This window comes from Geotrypetes seraphini, chromosome 5 (assembly GCF_902459505.1).
Source record: "Geotrypetes seraphini chromosome 5, aGeoSer1.1, whole genome shotgun sequence".
Classification (NCBI taxonomy): domain Eukaryota; kingdom Metazoa; phylum Chordata; class Amphibia; order Gymnophiona; family Dermophiidae; genus Geotrypetes; species Geotrypetes seraphini.
Genome location: NC_047088.1, coordinates 105,939,455 through 105,959,656, shown reverse-complemented (window position 1 = coordinate 105,959,656; position 20,202 = coordinate 105,939,455). Strand labels below are relative to the sequence as shown.

Below are 20,202 nucleotides of genomic sequence, written 5' to 3'. Positions count from 1 at the left end.
TAAAAGGAAGAGCCAGAGTCAGAGAGAGAGAGTGAGTGGGAAAGCTGAGAAGGACCTTCAGTCTGTTTTTGCCTGAGGTAAGGGACTGATAACAGAATTCTACCTCTATTCCAGTATCTGTCTAAGAAGGGTGACTAAGGTGTCTAAGAAGGGTGACTAAAACAGGGGTGGCCACATGTGAAACTTGGACTGTTTTGGAGGGCTGGACCAATAGAATGAACTAAGTTCTGCTCCACATTAATTTTATCTCTTTATAAAAAGCAGTAAATTGTATGGTTATGCTTAACTGCTACTGGTAGATATTTCAATTAGGCTCTCAGGTAGTCTGTTTAAGACCATACTGCAAACTGTAGTTTTGTCCTGCTTTGATTATTGCAACCTGGTGTTTTTGGGAATACCAGCCTCGACGTCATCTGCATTGCAGGTTGCACAAAATTCAGTTGTGCGGATGCTCTTTAGGCTGAGTAAGTAGGAACATGTGTCAGAATACTATACTAAATTATACTGGCTGAAATTAGATTACCGGATACATTACAAGCTGCTGGTTATGGTATACTTATGTGTACGTGGGCTAGCACCAAGGTATCTGGTTGATGGTATTCAGTCATATGTTCCCTTCCAAAACTGTGTTCTGTGGAACATGATAATTGTTTTTTCCGCCTGTTAAACACTTGCGTTTGCAGGTGTTGAGGGTAGGTATGTTTCTTGCAGGGTCCTGCAGCCATGGAATGAGATCTCTCTATATATCTGGGAGCAGGGAAATTTGCACAAGTCTAAGAAATTACTGAAAAATTATTTGTTTTGTAGATGAAATATGGGAATTGAAGGTTTAATATAATTGTAAGTGCTGGTCACTGAAATGTTTTGTTTGTTTGATTTGTATGTGATGTGATAATATTATGTAAGTACTTTTTGGAACCCGCTTTGTATAAAGCGGGATAAACTGGTAAGCCAATAAACTATAAACTATGAAAATGTGAAACAGGCATAGTAAAAACACCAACATTACATCACTATTTAATCAACATTCACAAAAACAATTTAGAAAATGTGCATGTTTTTGCAGTCTTTCAAAGAGCAGCATTAAATTAACTCATAATGATGATTCAAATTGTAATCCTTTAAACACAGCAATCATTTTTTTACAAACTAAGCACATGGCATTACCTTTAACTTCAGTAAATAAATACTTAGAAGTCCATGGCCCAGATTCACTAAGGCCACGGATCGGATCCGATCCGTGGTCGGGGGGCTGATTCATGAATCGCCCTCATGCAAATGAGGGCAATGGAATCACCCTCCCAACCAACTGCCCAGATCACTCTACAACGATCCTGACACATGCACAGACCATCTGTAGATGGTCTGTGCATGCGCTGGCCCTCTGTGCCCGGCAGAGCAGGAAACTTTACTTTTTTTTTCTTCGCAACCCTGTGGTTTTAACCCACTTTAAACCCGCGGGTTAAAACCACGGGCTTGCACTGCGGGGAAGGGCAGGAGATTGGGGCAGAAAGCAGAATGTCGGGGCAGAGAGCAGGAGATTGGGGGCAGAGAGCAGAGAAGCAGGGCAGAGAGTAGGGCAGCAGAAGGCAGGGCAGGTCCTCAGCAGTCGCTTGTTTTTGGATTGGGCAGCCCAGTCGGTGTCCCTCATTTTTTTTAGTGAATCGCTGCCTGCCTACATTTGAATGCTGGTCCCCCCCTCATTTACATGCGCAGATCGGAGGATGATCCGGACAGAGGTTAGTGAATCGGGTAGGAGGGAAATCGGGTTGCATAGGGGTCGCTAAGTAGTCGGACCTTGATCAGTAGGCTTAGTGAATCTAGCCCCATGTGTTATAAACCTCTACATTTTTTATCAATATTTTTTTTTTTTTTTTTAAACATGAGCTGACATTTGTGAGGCCTAACAGCTAACACGTCTTTCGTAAATGTCTATTCGCAAAACATTACAATGAAAGTGCATATGCTTGCATGCACGAATGTATGTAAATTGATTACATACTTAAAAATATTAGCGTGTTTGATGCAGAATTATTATGTTTGATTCCTAATTTGCTACTGATCTCATGCGAGCCGGTTAGGGACAGCCAAAGGGCCTGTTGTGGCCTGGGGGAGGGGGGCATACAATGCTCAGGTCTAATCTAAAAGCTTTTCCTGGAGCTGGGCTGCTGAGTTTGATGGGGCAGGACAGCCACACAAAGAACTGGGACTGAATTGAATGCTAACTGAAAAAGCATATTGTACTTTCTTTAAAGCCTAAATCTTTTAAGAGGAGACCTGTGAAGAAACAGGCTCCACACTGATGTGGAATTAAAGAGCTTTCTTTTGATCACTACAAAGTCTGTCTGTGTTTGTGCAGTCCTCCTCACTGGGCACCCGGTCCTGGCTGGTATATCTCCCATTCAAAGGATAATGCCAGCACTCCTCCCCTCTCTGACCTCAATTCTATCCCCTTCCCTAGACATGGGCAATGAATCTCATTTTGTAGAGAATAGTTCTCTGCTTCTTGCTTCAGCTCCAGCTCCTCCCCTCCTAGAGAGCCAGCAGAAAACACAGGGGAGATAGTAGTGGAGGTGTTGGAGAAGACAGAACAGAAAAAAGCTGCCTAGCTCCCTAATTTAACTCTTCCTCTCCTCTTCTATAGAGAATAGGAGAGAAGAGGTTGAGGTTAGTTAGAGTGAACATGAAAAAAGTAGAGCAAAGAAAAGCTACTCTAGTTTCTAATCCAGTCTGCAGATACCAGGGTCCAGATTCTCAAAACTTTAACGCCGTTGCTAAACTGTTTTCCGACGGTTTAGCCTGCACACATTTTAGCGACAGATTATCAAAAAGCTTATCTCTGTCTTCAGCGAGGTTTCTAGCAGTCTCTGAAATTGACATGCAAATGGGCTCTTCAGCATTGAAATGAGCACTCTGGTGGATTCTTAAAAATTGCCAAGCCATTTTTTAAAGCAGCATCGGCTTTTGGCAACAAAAATAAATTTTAAACCTCAGCATAGCAGTGTTAGAGACTGCTAGAAAAGCCATTTTGAAGCGAAATCCCCCCCTAGCAGCAGGAAAGATGCCCTCTCTCTCATGCTGCAAACAAGCACCCCCCCCCCCCCCACAGCAGGAGAGATGCCTATTCTCTCTCACCGCAAACAATCCCCCTGCCCACTCTCTCCCATTGCATCATAACACCCCTCCCCCCCGCCAACGACCCCTCTTCCCCTGTACCTTTAGATGGCTAACTGGAGGGATGCCTACTCCATACAGTCAGCTGGCCTGCCTCTTCCAAAATGGGCCTAACCTGATGCACCAGGAAGGGGCCTGAGGCTCTGATTGGCCCAGTTTGTTTAAGGCCCCTCCCATAGGAGGGGCCTTTTACAACCTGATACACAGGGACCTGATACACTGGGAACTCTGGACCCAACACTGTCCATGTTTCGACAATACAATCTTTCTCAGGGGTCCCTCTGGTTTTATGATAAAAGCTTGTGAATTAAGGAATAGTCCTAATGAACTGATTCAAAGAAAACTCTGCGCTGATGAGAAGGATGACCCGTCAAATGCATGCAGGACATTGGTGCGCTGATACTTCTGCCCCGACATTTGCATGCAGGACAAATGCGTGCTGCCCCATGCCTTTCCGTTACCGCTGTGAGGGGTGGGTGGGGGGAAACACATTCGCACTCCTGTTCCCCAACATATTCGCACTCCTGTTGAGGGTGTGTGTGTGGGGGAACCCCCCACTACACTTAAAACTCCCGCTCTCCTCCTGAAGCTTTCCCGTTTCAGTTCTGAGAGAGAGTGTGGAGGGAACCCCCCCCCCCCACTGCAATCCCGCTCTTGTTCAGGGGGATGCTGACATTTGACGATTGCTGTTAAACTCCTCCATTACATTTACACCCCACTACAATTGCACCCCAAAATCTCTGCTCCCTTCATGTGCACACTTGTCGGTGCGCGCATTTGATGGAGCGGAATTGTCACGGCACAGTTGTCCTGCGCACTATTGACTGAGTACCGATGAGAAGTACTCAGGAGTGGTACTTCTCATCATTGCAGAGTTTTCTTTGAATCCGTTCATTAGGACTATTCCTTAATCCACAAGCTTTTATCATAGGACCAGAGGGACCCCTGAGGAAGACTGTATTGTCGAAACATGGACAGTGTTGGGTCCGAAGTTCCCAATGTATTGAGTCCTTGATATTTTTATGTGGATTCCCAAGTATAACTTTTAAATAAAGCCTACATCTTGAACATCAACTCTTCATAGAGTTTTTTGTTTCTGCTGGATTTTTATTTGTGGAGCAACCAGGGTCAATGTTTTGGCTAGCGGGAGAGATTGAACATCTCTCCTGATGCTGTTGTGTGTTTGGCATTTTTTTCTGTGCATGTGCCCATCGCTATCACCAATGATAGGCACATACAAATTTAGTGAGTCTTCGCTACTCTCCGCCAACCTCATTTGCATGAATGTTTTTTGGAGAATGACTCACTTTTTAAAAATTCGTTATCAGAACGGCTGCTATAGCAGACCGTCGGTTTTTAATGCGTTTTTTTGAGAATCTAGGTCCAAGAATGGAGAGGCTATTACCCAGAAATTTCCTAGTTTTTTGCAGACCTAGAGATTTTATTGAAATCGGTCAAATCCATAGTGCTCCCCGATATGTGCATCATGCTGGATCTTTCTCCTCCCATTGCTCCTTCTGACTGGTACTTTGAACTATACAGTACTACAATGTACCATGTAAACAAATCAAAGTCTAGCCCAGGTGGCAGGAGACAAACATTGTAAAATGCTGTTTATCTCCTTTTGCTGGCCAAGGGAGAAAATCAATTTGGGAGAAGAGATAGAAAGAGAGAAGAAGATAAGATGTTAGGGGAAATTGACCTGCTGAGTTGGAGGAAGGGAGAGGAGAGGGAAATAAAAAGGATTATATAAGAGAAATAGAAAGGACTGAGGGAGGGGGAAGTGAAAAGGCATGAGAGGGTTGAGAGAAAGAAGAGAAGGAAAACAAAAGTGAGAAAGAAGGAAGAGGGGAGAGAGAGGGCTGGTGTAGATACACTATGGCCCAAAGAAGAAATTGAGAAAGCCTAGTTCCAGGTGTGCTGAGGATCTAACTTAGTGACCTCACACAACTTTAGCAAAGGTCCTGGAGCCCTCTGTTTTTGCTGTGCTTCCCCACACTCATAAAATTGGCATGGTAAGAAAGGAAAGATTGAGGGAAAGGAAGAAAATGGATGGGGAAAAAGAATCTAGGATGGTATGGAAGAAGGAAAAGGTAAAGATCCAGATCATATTAAATCCAAATTCATTCAAATGTGTCACAAAGTTCTCGTATTTGTTGCAAAATTTCTTTTTCTTTTTTTTTAAATATCTTTATTCATTTTAAAGCCAAAAATAAGTGCAACATATTATACAGACATTTTACACTTTAACAGCACTTAAATTCTATCAAATAATATTTTATGACAAATACATATATCATCCCCCCTTTCTACATATCCAACAATTGCATTCAAATTAAAAGTATCTTCCCCCCCCCCAACTACCCACCCTGGACATGTATGATCAAAGGGCAAAATCAACAATCACTCTACAGAATTTTGTCAATGGCTCCCAAACATCCATAAATTTCCTATAATGACCTGTTGTATGGCCATCATATGTTCCATTTTAAAAGTATGGCATAGAGATTCCCACCAGAAAGTATAATTTAACCGATCCCAGTTTTTCCAGTTCCTCAAAATAAGTTGCATGGCAACCCCTGTCATAATGAAGAGAATTTTATTATTGTGGGAAGATATTTGGCTTTTAGCCCTCATTAACGTGCCAAAAAGCACAGTATCGTATGTCAATGCCATTGGATTTTCCAATAATTTATTCACTTGATCCCAAATGGATCTCCAAAATTTAAGTATCAAGGGACAATAGAACAGTAGATGATCCAATGTCCCTACATCGAGATGATGTTTCCAGCATGTCATGGAAATTTTAAGAGTGGCAAAGGAGACTAAAAATCTAACTTACAAAGATTCAAAGATTATATTTGTTCCAGACTTTGTGAGAACAACAGTGAACCTGCACAAACAATTTTTACAATTAAGACAACAATTAAAGGAGATTGGGGCAAGATACAGGCTTTATTATCCTGCATTAATGAGGGTTATGTATAAAGAGAAATCCTATCAGTTTGAAGACCCTTGTTGCAAAATTTCTGAACTCTTGTCATACAATTTATTTCTGAGATGCCATAAAATTTTTATTTTATTTATTTATTTATTTATTTTTTTTTTGGGGGGGGGGGGGCAGATGACACTACCTCTGACTCTCAAGGTTTTTGAGTGGCAGTGTTCATATCCAGAGTGGGAAAACTATACTTCTAGGCTCCATGGATTAATGAATTTCAGGGTGAGCAACTTTAGAATCAACAGCACACAAATAGTTGTTCCAAGGAATTTCTTTTATTCAGACATAAACAAACTCAGTAAAGATATAATGATATATGCACTTTACACACGTGACATATGCACTTCATAGTTCATAATAATTGACAGAATTTTTTTTTAATACTTAGTACAGTTATACAATTGAGATGACAGTTCCACTAAGACTTTTCACTTCTAGATCCCTATTGTAGAGATAGAGCAGCTGTGCAAGTTTGTTTTATCCTAGTTGAAGCATTTAAGCATTCTGTTTAATTCCATCTTTATTTGCTATTAATTTACTTCCCATATATATTCACACTGCTAGTTGCTCCCTGAAAGCTCTTCCAAAGATCCCAACAGCTGCAGATCTTCACTCCTATTCCTATTAACCTGAAGACCAATGTTCCCTGTAAGCTGCGTGGCTGCTCACCGACTGATAAGAGGCCACACAGTAGAACGGGCAAGCCGTATAGGCAGTGCACCAACCTGCAACTTCCAGGTCTCACTGCCTCCTTCTGCCACTACTGCTACTGCTGACTTACCCAAATCAGCAGCAGGGTCAAAATAAAATGCAAACCGATGGATCGCATTGCACTTATCCAAAGCTGCTGACCCTACTCCCTCAACATCATTTCTTGTTCCGGGGTGGAGATGGCAGTCACGGTTAAATGCTGCTGGTTTGGGGAAGCAGCAGCAGTGGCAGTGGGGAAGGAGCCAGATGCTTTAAGTAAGTGGGGAGGACAGAGGGGCACATTGGATGGAAATAGAGGGGTACATACTGAAAGGAAGTGGGGAGGATAGGGCAACATACTAGAAGAAAGTAGGGAGAACAGAGGCACACATTGGATGGAAATGGAGAGATAGGAGGACACATACTGGAAGGAAGTGGGGAGGATTGGACAGAGGGACATTGGGTAGAAGTAGGGAAGAAAGAGGAGTACATGCTGGAAGGAAATGGGAAGGCCAGAGGGGCATATTGGATGGAAATGGTGAGGTAGAGGGGCACATACTTGAGGGAAGTGGGGAGGATAGAGGACCATGTTGGATGTAAGGAGATCAGGGGGCACATGTTGGATGGACATGGGGAGGAGAGAGGGCACATGCTGAATGGAAATGGGAAGGAGAGGGACAGACAGTGGATGGAAGCAGGGAGGAGAAAGAGTACAAATGCTGAATGGAAGTGGGGAGGAAGAGGAGCAGATGCTAGATGGATATGGGGAGGATAGAGAGGGAACGTGTTGAATAGAAGTTGGGAGGAGAGCAGGGCAAATGATGGATGGAAGCAGGGGTGAGAGGGGGCAAATGATGGATAAAAGCAGGGGTGAGAGGGGGCAGATACTGAATGGAAATGGGGAGAAGAGAAGGCAAATGATGGTAGAAGCAGGGGTAAGAGGAGGCAAATGCTGGATGGAAGCAGAGAGGAGAAAGGGGCAGATGCTTGATAGAAATGGAGATGAGAGAGGGGACAGAGGCTGAATGGTAGCGGGGAAGAGACAGGGGACAGAGGCTGGGTGGAATTGGGGAAGGTAGAAGCTGGTCGCACAGGGGATAAAAAAAGGGCAGATGCTGGATGGAAGAGAGAAAAGACAAGAAAGATGCTGGACGGGGAAAGAGAATGTGAAGTGAAATAGGAGAGCCAGGGTGAGTGAAAGAGGTGGCAAGCAGAAGTTAGACACACTAAACAGAGGGAAATTGAGGACTGAATAATAAGAAAAAAAATCTGGACAGAGGCAGAAAATAAAGAAAGCTGAAAGGAAAAGGAGGAGAGAAAATTGATAAATGGACAGGAAATCCAGGCAAGATAAGGAAAGCAGAAACCATTGACTGGTAACCAGCACAATTGACAACAATAGCCAGACAACAAAAGTTAATAAGTAAATATAGAAAATGGAAATAAGGTACTGGTATCTTTTTATTGGATTAATTTTAATACCTTTTTGACTAACTTTATAGACCAAAATCTCCTTCCTCAGGTCAGGTCAGGTCCTGAACTGAAACATCCACTAAACATCAAACAGGATACTGTCCTGAACTGGAGGAAGGAGATTTGGCCTATGAAAGCTAATTGAAAAATATATTTAGTCCAATAACATGGTATCATTTTCCATTTTTTGTTGTATTTGCATTTGTTATATAGTGACTGGAATAGGTTAGGTTTTGGTAAAGTTTTTTCTAGGTAGATGCTTGTTGTGTGACTTGTGGAAGTTTCTGCTATTATCCCAGGACAAGCAGGCAGCATATTCTTAACACATGGGTGACGTCACCGACGGAGCCCCGGTACGGACACTTTTTACTAGAAAGTTCTAGTTGGCCGCACCGCACATGCGCGAGTGCCTTCCCGCCCGACGGAGGAGTGCGTGGTCCCCAGTTTCTTCGTTTCCGCGGAGCGAAGAAGATGCATGTTTTTTCAACGGCCGTTGAAAACGAGTTTTCTGCCTTCCCGCTTGCCTAAATTTTTTTCGGTTTTTATTCTCTTTCTTTTCGGATTCCTTATTTTTATTTAAAAAAAAAACAAACCAAAAAACTCTCGTCGAGTTTTCTGTATTTTCTGGCCGGCCCCGGCGGGGCCTGTTGCCACCATACAGGCCTCCGGATTCGATTTTGCGGAGGCCATGTTTCCCTTCATGCCCCCTCAACCGGGCTTTAAGAAGTGCCAGCGGTGTGCACGCCCGATCTCTCTCACCGACCCGCACAATTGGTGCCTGCAGTGCTTGGGTCCAGAGCATCGGGCTGACACCTGCACCCGCTGTGCTACGCTTAAAAAGCACACTTTAAAAAATAGGCAGATCCAGCAAAATATTTTGTTCGGTACCGGATCTGCCATGGAACCTGCCGCGACGTCGACGGCACCTCAAAAGTCGGCACCGACTACGTCGAGACCACCGGATCCTTCTTCGGGGTCGCTGGGCCCAGGTAAGCCAGCTAAGAAGCCTTCCACTTCTCTAGAATACCCTCCTGCCACGGTCGCGACGCCGACCCTTACGGCACCGCACCAACCCCGTAAACGCTCCGCTCCGATATCGGTGAGTGCCTCGTCATCGGCCTCCTCATCGCCGGAGCGTAGAGCGGCACCTATGGTACCGAAGAAGAAAAAAGCGGTACCGGTGCCCCCCCTGGATGACCGCATCGCGGCCATACTCCAATCCCAATTACAGGAGCAGCTGCAGCAACAACTACAACAACTGTTGCCGGCGTTGCTGGCCCCGCACCTTCTGGTACAAGACCGGTCCGAGCCTCGCACTGTCCCATCGGTGTAGATCCCCCTCGGTACCGATTAATACCTCCATGCCGGTGCTCTTGGCTGAGCCACCTACAATGCATACCCGTGCTGCTGCCGACCCTTCCCGGTCCCAGGAACGACACCGGTCTTCTTCACCCAGTACCGCCTCGGTGCGCTCAGGCAAATCTCTCTCAAAGACCCGCCATACCGAGCCTTCCACACCGATGTCCAGACGTGCACACCCCGACGTTAGGGCCCGGACTTATGGGAAGACTCCCCACACGGTACCGAAGAGGACGCTTCGTCGACCGACGAAGAACCCTCCATGGCCGACACCGTTTCAAAACCGGAACAGTCCTCTTTCTCTAAATTCCTTAGGGAGATATCAGCAGCTCTTTCTATCCCCTTAGAGTCCGACTCTAAAAAGTCTCAGGCTTTCCTCGATGCCCTAGACTTTGAGCAACCTCCCAAGGAATTTCTGAAGTTGCCCGTCCACGACATCTTACAGGAAACTTTTTATAAAAACTGGGAGACTCCCCTCACTGTTCCCTTGGCCCCTCGCAAACTAGATAGCTTGTACCGGGTCATTCCAATCCCAGGGTTTGACAAGCCTCAATTGCCCCACGAATCTCTCCTGGTGGAGTCCACCTTGAAAAAATCTCAGGGTTCCAGTATATATGCTTCCACCCCTCCTGGCAGAGAGAGAAAAACTATGGATAAATTTAGTAAGCGCCTTTTCCAAAATGCAATGTTAGCCAATAGAGCAAACAATTACACCTTCCACTTCTCCTTCTACATGAAGCATCTGGTGCAACAACTCTCCTTCCTGAACGTAAGGTCCCCCTCTTCCAGCAGCAAATTTCCAGCCTCCTCCAACTCAGGAAGTTCATGGTTCGCTCCATTTATGACTCGTTTGAGCTGACCTCTCGAGCATCTGCCATGGCTATTGCTATGCGCCGTTTGGCCTGGCTGAGAGTCTCTGACCTTGACATTAACCACCAAGACCGCCTGGCTAACGCACCTTGTCTGGGTGACGAACTCTTCGGGGAGTCCCTGGACTCGACAACCCAGAAGCTCTCAGCTCACGAGACCAGGTGGGACACTCTGGTCAAACCTAAAGAGAAGACTCCCCCTGCTCGCCCCTACAGACAGCAGTCTTCCTAACAGCGCAGGTTCTCGGCCAGACCTCTCAACCCGCCTCAACAACAGTCTCGCCGTCCTCGTCACCAGCATCAACCTCAGGCTCGTTCACAGTCTCATCAGCCTGCCAAGCCTCTTCCTCCATCAAAACCATCTCAACCCTTTTGACTCCTTTCTCCAGGGCATAGCCAGTCTCCCACCGTCGCTACCTCTTCCTCAGCCTATCGGGGGACGTCTCCAGCTCTTCCTCAGCAGTTGGGAGGTCATCACCTTGGACCAATGGGTCCTCAACATCATTCGCCATGGCTACTCTCTCAACTTTCAGACTCTTCCACCAGACAATCCTCCCTTCGAGTCTGCTTCTCACTCCTCCCAATCCCTCCTCCTCCTGAGGGAGGTCCAATCCCTCTTTCTTCTCAATGCCATCGAAGAGGTGCCTTCGGACCAAAGGGGTCAGGGATTCTACTCCCGCTACTTCCTGGTTCCCAAGAAAACAGGAGACCTCTGTCCCATCCTCGATCTCAGGGACCTCAACAAGTGTCTGGTCAAGGAGAAGTTCAGAATGCTCTCCCTTGCCATGCTTTACCCTCTTCTCTCTCAACACAACTGGCTATGTTCCCTAGACCTCAAAGAGGCCTACACTCACATCCTAATCAATCTGACTTCACGTCGCTACCTCCGATTTCAGATACAGCACCGTCACTATCAGTACAAAGTGCTACCCTTTGGCCTCGCATCATCGCCCAGGGTGTTCACCAAGTGCCTTATTGTGGTGGCGGCCTTCCTCGGGTCTCACAACCTCCAGGTGTTCCCCTACTTGGACGATTGGTTGGTGAAAGCTCCTACGTCTCCGCTTGTGCTACAAGCCACTCAACACACCATCTCTTTCCTCCATCTCCTGGGGTTCGAGATCAACTACCCCAAGTCGCATCTGCTTCCCACACAGCGACTTCAGTTCATTGGAGCAGTTCTCGACACCACTCTGATGAGGGCGTTTCTCCCCTCTGACCGACAACGGACCCTGCTCCACCTCTGTCGTCAGGTACTCCTTCATCGCTCCATCCCAGCCCGACAGATGATGGTCCTCCTGGGCCACATGGCCTCGACAGTCCATGTGCTTCCTCTGGCGCGACTCCACCTCAGGACACCTCAATGGACTCTTGCCAACCAATGGTCACAGACCACGGATCTTCTTTCTCATCCCATCTCTGTGACATCGTCTCTTCAGCAATCTCTTCAATGGTGGTTGACCTCCTCAAATCTTTCCAGGGGTCTACTCTTTCATCTAACCCCTCACTCCATGATCATAACCACAGATGCCTCCCCCTATGCGTGGGGAGCTCACCTGGGAGATCTTCGCACCCAGGGACTCTGGACCCCTTAGGAGCGTCAACATCACATCAATTTCCTGGAACTCAGAGCCATGTTCTATGCTCTCAAGGCCTACCAGCACCTTCTCTACCCTCAGGTTCTGCTCCTGTGCACAGACAATCAAGTCGCCATGTACTACATAAACAAGCAAGGCGGCACCGGATCTCCCCTCCTCTGTCAGGAGGCCATCCGCATCTGGACCTGGGCCACGGCCCACAGTCTCTTCCTCAGGGCTGTTTATATCCAGGGCGAACAGAACTCCCTTGCCGACAATCTCAGCCGTATCCTTCAACTTCATGAGTGGACTCTGGATCCTCCCACACTCCGCTCCATCTTTGCTTGCTGGGGCACTCCTCAGGTGGACCTCTTTGCAGCTCCTCACAACCATCAGCTGCCCCAGTTCTGTTCCAGACTCTTCTCTCCTCATCGTCTGGCCCCGGATGCATTCCTGCTAGACTGGACGGATCGGTTCCTCTACGCCTTTCCTCCACTGCCTCTGATGTTGCGGACGTTATCCAAACTCTGCAGGGACAGAGCCACCATGATTCTCATCGCTCCTCGGTGGCCTCGCCAACACTGGTTCTCCCTCCTGCTCCAGCTCAGCTCCAGGGAGCCCATTCCTCTTCCTGTGTTTCCTACTCTACTTACGCAGCAGCATCAGTCTCTACTACATCCCAATCTGTCCTCGCTCCACTTGACAGCTTGGTTTCTCTCGGGCTGACCTCTCCAGAGAATCTGTCTCAGCCTGTCCGTCGTATTTTGGATGCCTCTAGGAAACCGGCCACCCTCCAATGTTACCATCAGAAGTGGACCCGGTTCTCCTCTTGGTGTCTACTACATCATCACGATCCCACCTCATTGGCGGTGGAAACTGTACTGGACTATTTGCTCTCTCTCTCCGACGCTGGCCTCAAGTCTACCTCAATCAGAGTCCACCTCAGTGCCATCACTGCGTTTCATGAGCCTAGCTTCGGAAAACCTCTTATGGCTCATCCCCTGGTTTCCCGGTTCATGAGAGGCCTCTTCAATGTCAAACCACCTCTGAAGCCTCCTCCAGTCGCCGGGGCCTGAATGTGGTTTTATCAGCCCTCATGAAACCTCCGTTTGAGCCTCTTGCCACAACTTCACTCAAATTTCTTACATGGAAGGTGCTTTTCCTCATTGCCATCACCTCTGCCAGGAGGGTTAGTGAGCTGCATGCACTGGTTGCCGACCCACCTTTCACTGTTTTTCACCATGACAAGGTGGTTCTGCGTACCCATCCTAAATTCCTTCCCAAGGTGGTCTCGGAATTTCATATCAACCAGTCCATTGTGTTGCCTGTCTTTTTCCCTAAGCCCCATTCTCATCCTGGGGAACAGGCGTTGCACACGCTGGACTGTAAGCGTGCCCTTGCTTACTACCTTGACCGTACCAGGGCTCATCGCTCGTCTCCTCAGCTCTTTTTGTCCTTCGACCCTAACCGTCTGGGTCGTCCTGTCTCTAAACGGACGCTTTCCAACTGGCTTGCTGCCTGCATTGCGTTCTGTTATGCTCGGGCTGGTCTCTTGCTGGAAGGTGCTGTCACGGCCCACAGGGTCAGAGCTATGGCTGCTTCTGTGGCTTTCCTCCGTTCCACGCCCATCGAGGAAATCTGCAAGGCTGCCACTTGGTCCTCAGTTCACACGTTCACTACTCACTACTGTCTGGATACCTTCTCCAGACGGGATGGGCACTTCGGCCAATCTGTGTTACACAATTTATTTTCCTAATGGCCAACCATCCCTCCTCCCTCTCTGTTAGCTTGGAGGTCACCCATGTGTTAAGAATATGCTGCCTGCTTGTCCTGGGATAAAGCACAGTTACTTACCGTAACAGGTGTTATCCAGGGACAGCAGGCAGATATTCTTACGTCCCACCCACCTCCCCGGGTTGGCTTCTTAGCTGGCTTATCTTAACTGGGGACCACGCACTCCTCCGTCGGGCGGGAAGGCACTCGCGCATGTGCGGTGCGGCCAACTAGAACTTTCTAGTAAAAAGTGTCCGTACCGGGGCTCCGTCGGTGACATCACCCATGTATTAAGAATATCTGCCTGCTGTCCCTGGATAACACCTGTTATGGTAAGTAACTGTGCTTTATGGTATGTTAGAATTGCTTTTTAGTTCCTGAGTGACATTTATACTGTTTTGTATTGCTTCACGCTGCCTGGTATTGGATTTGGATTTAGATCATACCTTTCTCAGTAAGTGCTCATGGCAAGTTACATTCAAGTACAGTAGGTATTTTCATGTCCCTGGAGGACTTACAGTTTTTAAGTTTTATATCTGAAGTTATGGAGGGTTAAGGAACTTGACTGAGATCTCAAGCAACATCAGTGGGATTTGAGCCCTGGTTTCCCTTGTTCGCAGCCTGCTGCTCTAACCATATTTGGTTATTCATCAGCAAACTAAAGACTGGTGGAGCTGAAGCCTGGTGGTCCTTTGGCAACCTACCAAAAACATTGCTAGGTAAACTATTTTCTGGTTGTTAGTAACCTCAGTTTCTGTTAAGTACTGCTGAACATTACTGTTCACGTGACCAACTGGAAGATACTGTACTGGGGAGCTAGGTCTGACCGAGAGCCATGCGTTAAAGTACCTGCATATATTTCCAGAATATGCAAATACTATTCTATTCAATATGTTGTTTCTGTATACATTATTTTGATGTTTTTTGGCACATCATTCCCTGGAGTGTATACAGTGTGCATAATATCATCAGTAACAGAAGTACTGCAAGAGGCAGCTGGTAGACAATGAAGGGGTTCTTCTCTGCTGTGTTCAAAAGAACTTCTACAGTCCCTTTTTTTGAGTGTTGCTCATACAGGGGGGAACAATGGTCTTTTTAAGCTGCACTAAACATCCAGTATCTGAATTTTACTCAGAGTAGCTATGAACTACAGCCAAATAAGTAGGCAAAGAATGCAGAGTTTGACTCATAGAATTCTTTCCAACTTCCTGCAAGTGTTTATGTATATGTATATATATATATATATATATATGTATATATATATATATATATATATATATATATATATATATGTATATATGTGTGTGTGTGTGTGTGTGCATGTGATAAGGTAATAGAAAATTTTTGCTCACAAAGAAAAACTTTTGCTCACATTAACATGGTCTGTAGAGGGAACATTGCTGAAGACTTCATGTAAGATGCTTCACTCCACCGGTGTCAAGCTGCCGGTTCACAGTCATATGCACGCCGGACAAGCGGGCGCCGACAAATTGGAGTGGACAATTGAGCGCAAGACATCAGCATGCCGCAGAAAAACCTTATTTTAAAGGGCTCCGACGGCGGTGTGTGTGGGGACCCCCCCCAGTTTACTAAATACTGTTCGCGCTGCCGTTGGGGGTGGTTTTGGGGGTTTATAACCCCCCCCATTATTGAGGAAACTTAACTTTTTCCCTATTTTTTTAGGGAAAAAGTTAAGTTTTCTATATAATGTGGGGAGTTAGACCCCCCCACACACCCCCAACATGGCAGCGCGAACAGTATTCAGTAAAGTGGGGGGAGGGGTTCCCCCCCACACCCCCGTCGGAGCCCTTTAAAATAAGGTTTATGTGCGGCACGCTGATGTCTTGCGTTCAATTGTCCGCTCCAATTTGTCGGTGCGCTTTTGTCCCGTTACCCAGGCGGCCACTTAATTTTTTTTATGCAGTTAGAGTTAGGGTTTCCATTTAGGGGTCCTTTTACTAAGGCGCATTAGCCGTTTTAGCATGCACTAAACACTAACACATCCATAGACTTATAATGGGCGCGTTAGCATTTAGCACATGCATATATTTAGCGCACGCTAAAATGCGTAGTGCACTTTAGTAAAAGGAGCCCTTAGTTTCAGATTTGCCTACTTCTTTAATCCAGTCCTGGACTTGTGTATTTGCTTTTCTTAGGGAAATCAGAACTATGGGTTAAATCCAGGACAAGATCAATGCTATTGGACAAATCTAAAGCCAATTGGCTATCCTAATTAGAGCAGTTCCTATCTCCTTTAATTCACAACAAATTACTACCATGTTAGTTTTCTGACTGATTCTGGAGATCAAAGTCAGAAGCCTCGCCTACTTCTGGGAGAGTTCCCCTTTTGGACAGGATCCTCAGTCCATTCTTGCTAAGAGAACTTCTGTTATGTCAACTTAAAAATAATTTCCAGTCTAATTGCTTCTCTCTATGGCTCATTCCATAATGTAACTTTTGATGGGATGCATGAACTGAACCATTATTATCCTCAAGCTAAAAATAAGAATAAATGCTAGAAGGTTTAGGAGTCCCTGTGCTCTGTCAAGGCAAATTACACTAAGGGAATGTCCTTACATAGCATAAGCCATTGGAGCTGCCTTGTGTCTTTCTCCTGGTGGTTGGATGAATTAATATACCGCTGCTGACAGTACTAATGCATGTCTCTTTGACCTCACTCTCTCTCTACCCCTTATCCATGATTTAGGTTGTATCCCTCCACCCTTACTGAGAAGATGTGTAAAGCAACAAAGCTTCCAGTCACAACATCCTTACGGCCCAGGCGCTGGTATGTATATTGAAAAGAGGTTATAATTCTATGTGCATTCCGGAAAGGGGGGGGGAGAAGCGGTGAAGTGGGATCATTTCATTACATTACATTACATTGGTGTCTTCTATTCCGCCAATACCTTTAAGTTCTAGGTGGTTTACAACAAGAAATTAGCCTGGGCATTCCCAGGGAGATTACAAGGTTGATAGCTATAGTTTGCGTCGGGATCTGGTTAGATCCTTTGACAAATTTCTTGAATAGTATGGTTTTCAGTTCTTTCCTGAATGTTTTGTAGTTGGGCGTTGTGGTCAGCAGATTTGAGAGGTGGCTGCTCTGGTGGCTAGTAGACCATCATATATCATGAGGAAGAAAGGGGATTCACTTAAAAAGGCTATGATTTAAAGGAAGGTTGATACTGGCTATTTCTTTTGCAGTATTTTCTATTCCAAAGTACATCTGTATAGGGTTTTTACAGCCAAACACACATGCACCGGTCCAGCAAGAAATCTCATAACATAATCAGAATATAACATAACATAACATATCTCATAATATCTCATAACATATCTCAGAAATCTCATAACATAAGCAGAAATATCATAACATAATCAACACAATAGGAATACTCACTGGCATGTTTTAGATATGGACCAAGCTAATTGGTCCATATCTAAAACATGAAATGATGCAACCCAAGGCCATATAGAGAGATGTCAGTGGGAGATAAGAACCTAGGAAGGAACCTTCTGCCAGTGTTCTACAGATGTTGGCAGCAGTCAATGTTTCTATGATTCTCTATATTCTGCTATTTTCAGCAAACTGCCAATACAAATTGTGTTACAATAAAACCAATGCTTAAAATAACTTTAATGTTCCAGGAGTAGCCTAATGGTTAGAGCAGGAGGCTAATAACTAGGGAAGCCCAGTTGGAATTCCACTATGCCCTTAACTCTCCATTGTAGCAAGTACCAATTTAGAAGCCCTTTTACTAAACTCTGGCAAAAAGTGGGGGTTTCCCTGCATGCTGAGACCATTTTTGTTGTGGCCTAAGTGACTGATTTTCCAATTTTTTTGTATTAGCAGTCATATGCTAATGTTGGCATTAGCGCACAGACACACAGACATTTAAAAAATTACCATTTGAGCACTTACCACCATCTATTTTGTAGGTAATAAATGTTTATGTGGTAGTCCTGCGCTAATCAGTTAGTGAGTAATAATATAGGTGGGCTAACTGATTACACAAGAATCACTCCTCACTCCCAAAAATAGATTTTTTTTACTGCTTGGATTAGTGTGCAATAAATTGGTCCTTACCGCAGGACACGTGAAACATTGGTACACCAGTTTCAATTTTGTTAGGAGTGCATTAGCACCTTACACAGCTTAATAAAAGGACCCTTTAGATTATAAATCCTGCCAGGACAGGAAATATCTATTTCCTTTGCAGAATCGATAAAGCATTTAATCAAAAAACTAATTAAACAATAAACAATAAACAATATTGTCTCTGAATGTAACATGTAACTTGCCTTGAGCTACAACTGAAAAAGGTGTGAGTCAAATCTAAAGAAATAAATACACAATGATATGAAAGTGTATTGGTATGTGTAATACAAAACGAATGATTAGCTTTATGTTCTGTGCCAAAAAATTCCCAACAGTTTCAAAGGACAAGTATATTCCACACCTGGGAGAATTCAAATACATAGGTGCATTGTGACATGGCCAGTTTGCCTCATAAGGGCATAGATTGAGGGTATCATTCTCCATACCCCACAATCCTATCTTCACAGCACCCTGTAGCAGCCTGCTAGATGGTAACATTTCTAACATCCTGCCATCTGCTGCTTTTGTTTGCTTCTAGTTTGTGAGGTACGATCACGTCAACATTAAAAATCTTAAATGTATTGCTTGTATACCAGACAGACTTTCACTTGGTTCCAGATTTCCTTAGATTTTTTCTGATAGGGTAGAAAAAAAAATCTTCAAATATTTTGTAGTATTATGCTTACATTGTACTGTATTATACTGTATCTCTGTTATTTGAATTTCAGTGGTTAAGTACTCATATGTATACTTTTGATACCGTTTCATGGTAGTTCTATTACATTTCATTTGACTGATTTCATGTTTACCTTGTATATTGTATTTATGTTCCTGCTGGACCAGAACGTACGCAGGTAAGGCTAGACTCTAGTAGGGCACTGGTCTTTGACCTAAGGGCCGCCGCGTGAGCGGACTGCTGGGCACGATGGACCCAGCAGCTGCAAATCTTATGTTTATACTTGGTCATTTTGCTATTTCTGTTTTGCTGTTACTAAAATTAGAAACATAGAAACATAGAAAGATGACGGCAGATAAGGGCCATAGCCCATCAAGTCTGCCCACACTATTTACCCACCCTCTTAAGTCTACTGACCCCCATAAAGAATAATTGTAATTTTACTGTCACTCTACTGATCCGCTCATTCAGTCCTAGTGACCCTATCCCTTGGCATGACCTCGTAGGGATCCCACATAGATATCCCATTTGTTCTTGAAGTCTGAGATGCTGCGTGCCTCGACCACCTGCACTGGAAGCTCGTTCCAATGCTCAATCACTCTCTCCGTGAAGAAGTATTTCCTGGTGTCTCCACGAAACTTCCCTCCCCTGAGCTTGAGCGGATGTCCTCTTGTGGTCGAGGGTCCCCTGAGAAGAAAGATATCATCTTCCACCTCTACCCGTCCCGTGATGTACTTAAATGTCTCAATCATGTCTCCCCTCTCTCTACGCTCCTCGAGAGTGTAGAGCTGCAATTTGCTCAGTCTTTCTTCGTACGGGAGACCCTTTAGCCCCGAGACCATTGTGAGTTTTATGTTGATCTGTATTTGTTGCCTTGGGTGAATCTCTTCATAAAGGCAATTAAATTCCAATCAATCAATATCTTTTATTAATCTCATAAGATCCAGTAACATACAGTACAATGTATATTCTGCATTTAGCAATACATGGTTTGGTGAAGATTACAGCAATGATAATTATGTAGCCATTTCTAGGATATCACAAAATATAAATGCAATGCATATATTATAATCTAAATTTTTAAGAACAGTTGAAAAACATTTTCAGTTTTCTGCAGGAATTTGTATAATTGATAGCAGATCCAATATCCAAAGGTAAAATATTTCAGATTTTTGCAGCTTCATATAAGAAATCTAGGGTAAATATTGTTTTAAAGTTGTACTCCTTTTTCTGATGGGGAAATGAAAAATTAGATAATCTTTTTTTCGGTTAATCCGTACGTATGGTGATCAGTCCATTCCCGTGAACTGAAGTGAGAATACTTATAGCTTTGAACACCTCCCACATAGAGGCAGAGCAAAGGGCCCCCACCAAAGCAATCAAGCTCCACTGGAACAGAACACATAGAAGGAGGGGTAAGGGGAAAATCCCCAGACACAACACAATTCTGTTCTGCTCTGCAACTTAGAAAACAAAATAATAGAACAATACTGCACAACAACTATAAACATCCA

General features: G+C 44.9%; 1 protein-coding gene across 4 annotated transcripts in view; it reads left to right on the top strand.

The window, feature by feature from the left end:
• LOC117361593 (phosphatidylserine decarboxylase proenzyme, mitochondrial-like) overlaps positions 1-20,202 on the top strand; it is an 88,583-nt gene that overhangs the window by 20,540 nt on the left and 47,841 nt on the right. For 2 of the 4 annotated variants that reach the window (XM_033947149.1, XM_033947151.1), the window contains exon 2: positions 16,621-16,701. In XM_033947149.1, coding sequence (XP_033803040.1) covers positions 16,649-16,701 — 53 coding nt within the window. In that variant the 5' untranslated portion in view covers positions 16,621-16,648. Of the gene's footprint in view, positions 1-16,600; positions 16,702-20,202 lie in introns of those variants that run through there. The other 2 variants (XM_033947150.1, XM_033947152.1) reach the window with 2 other exon arrangements.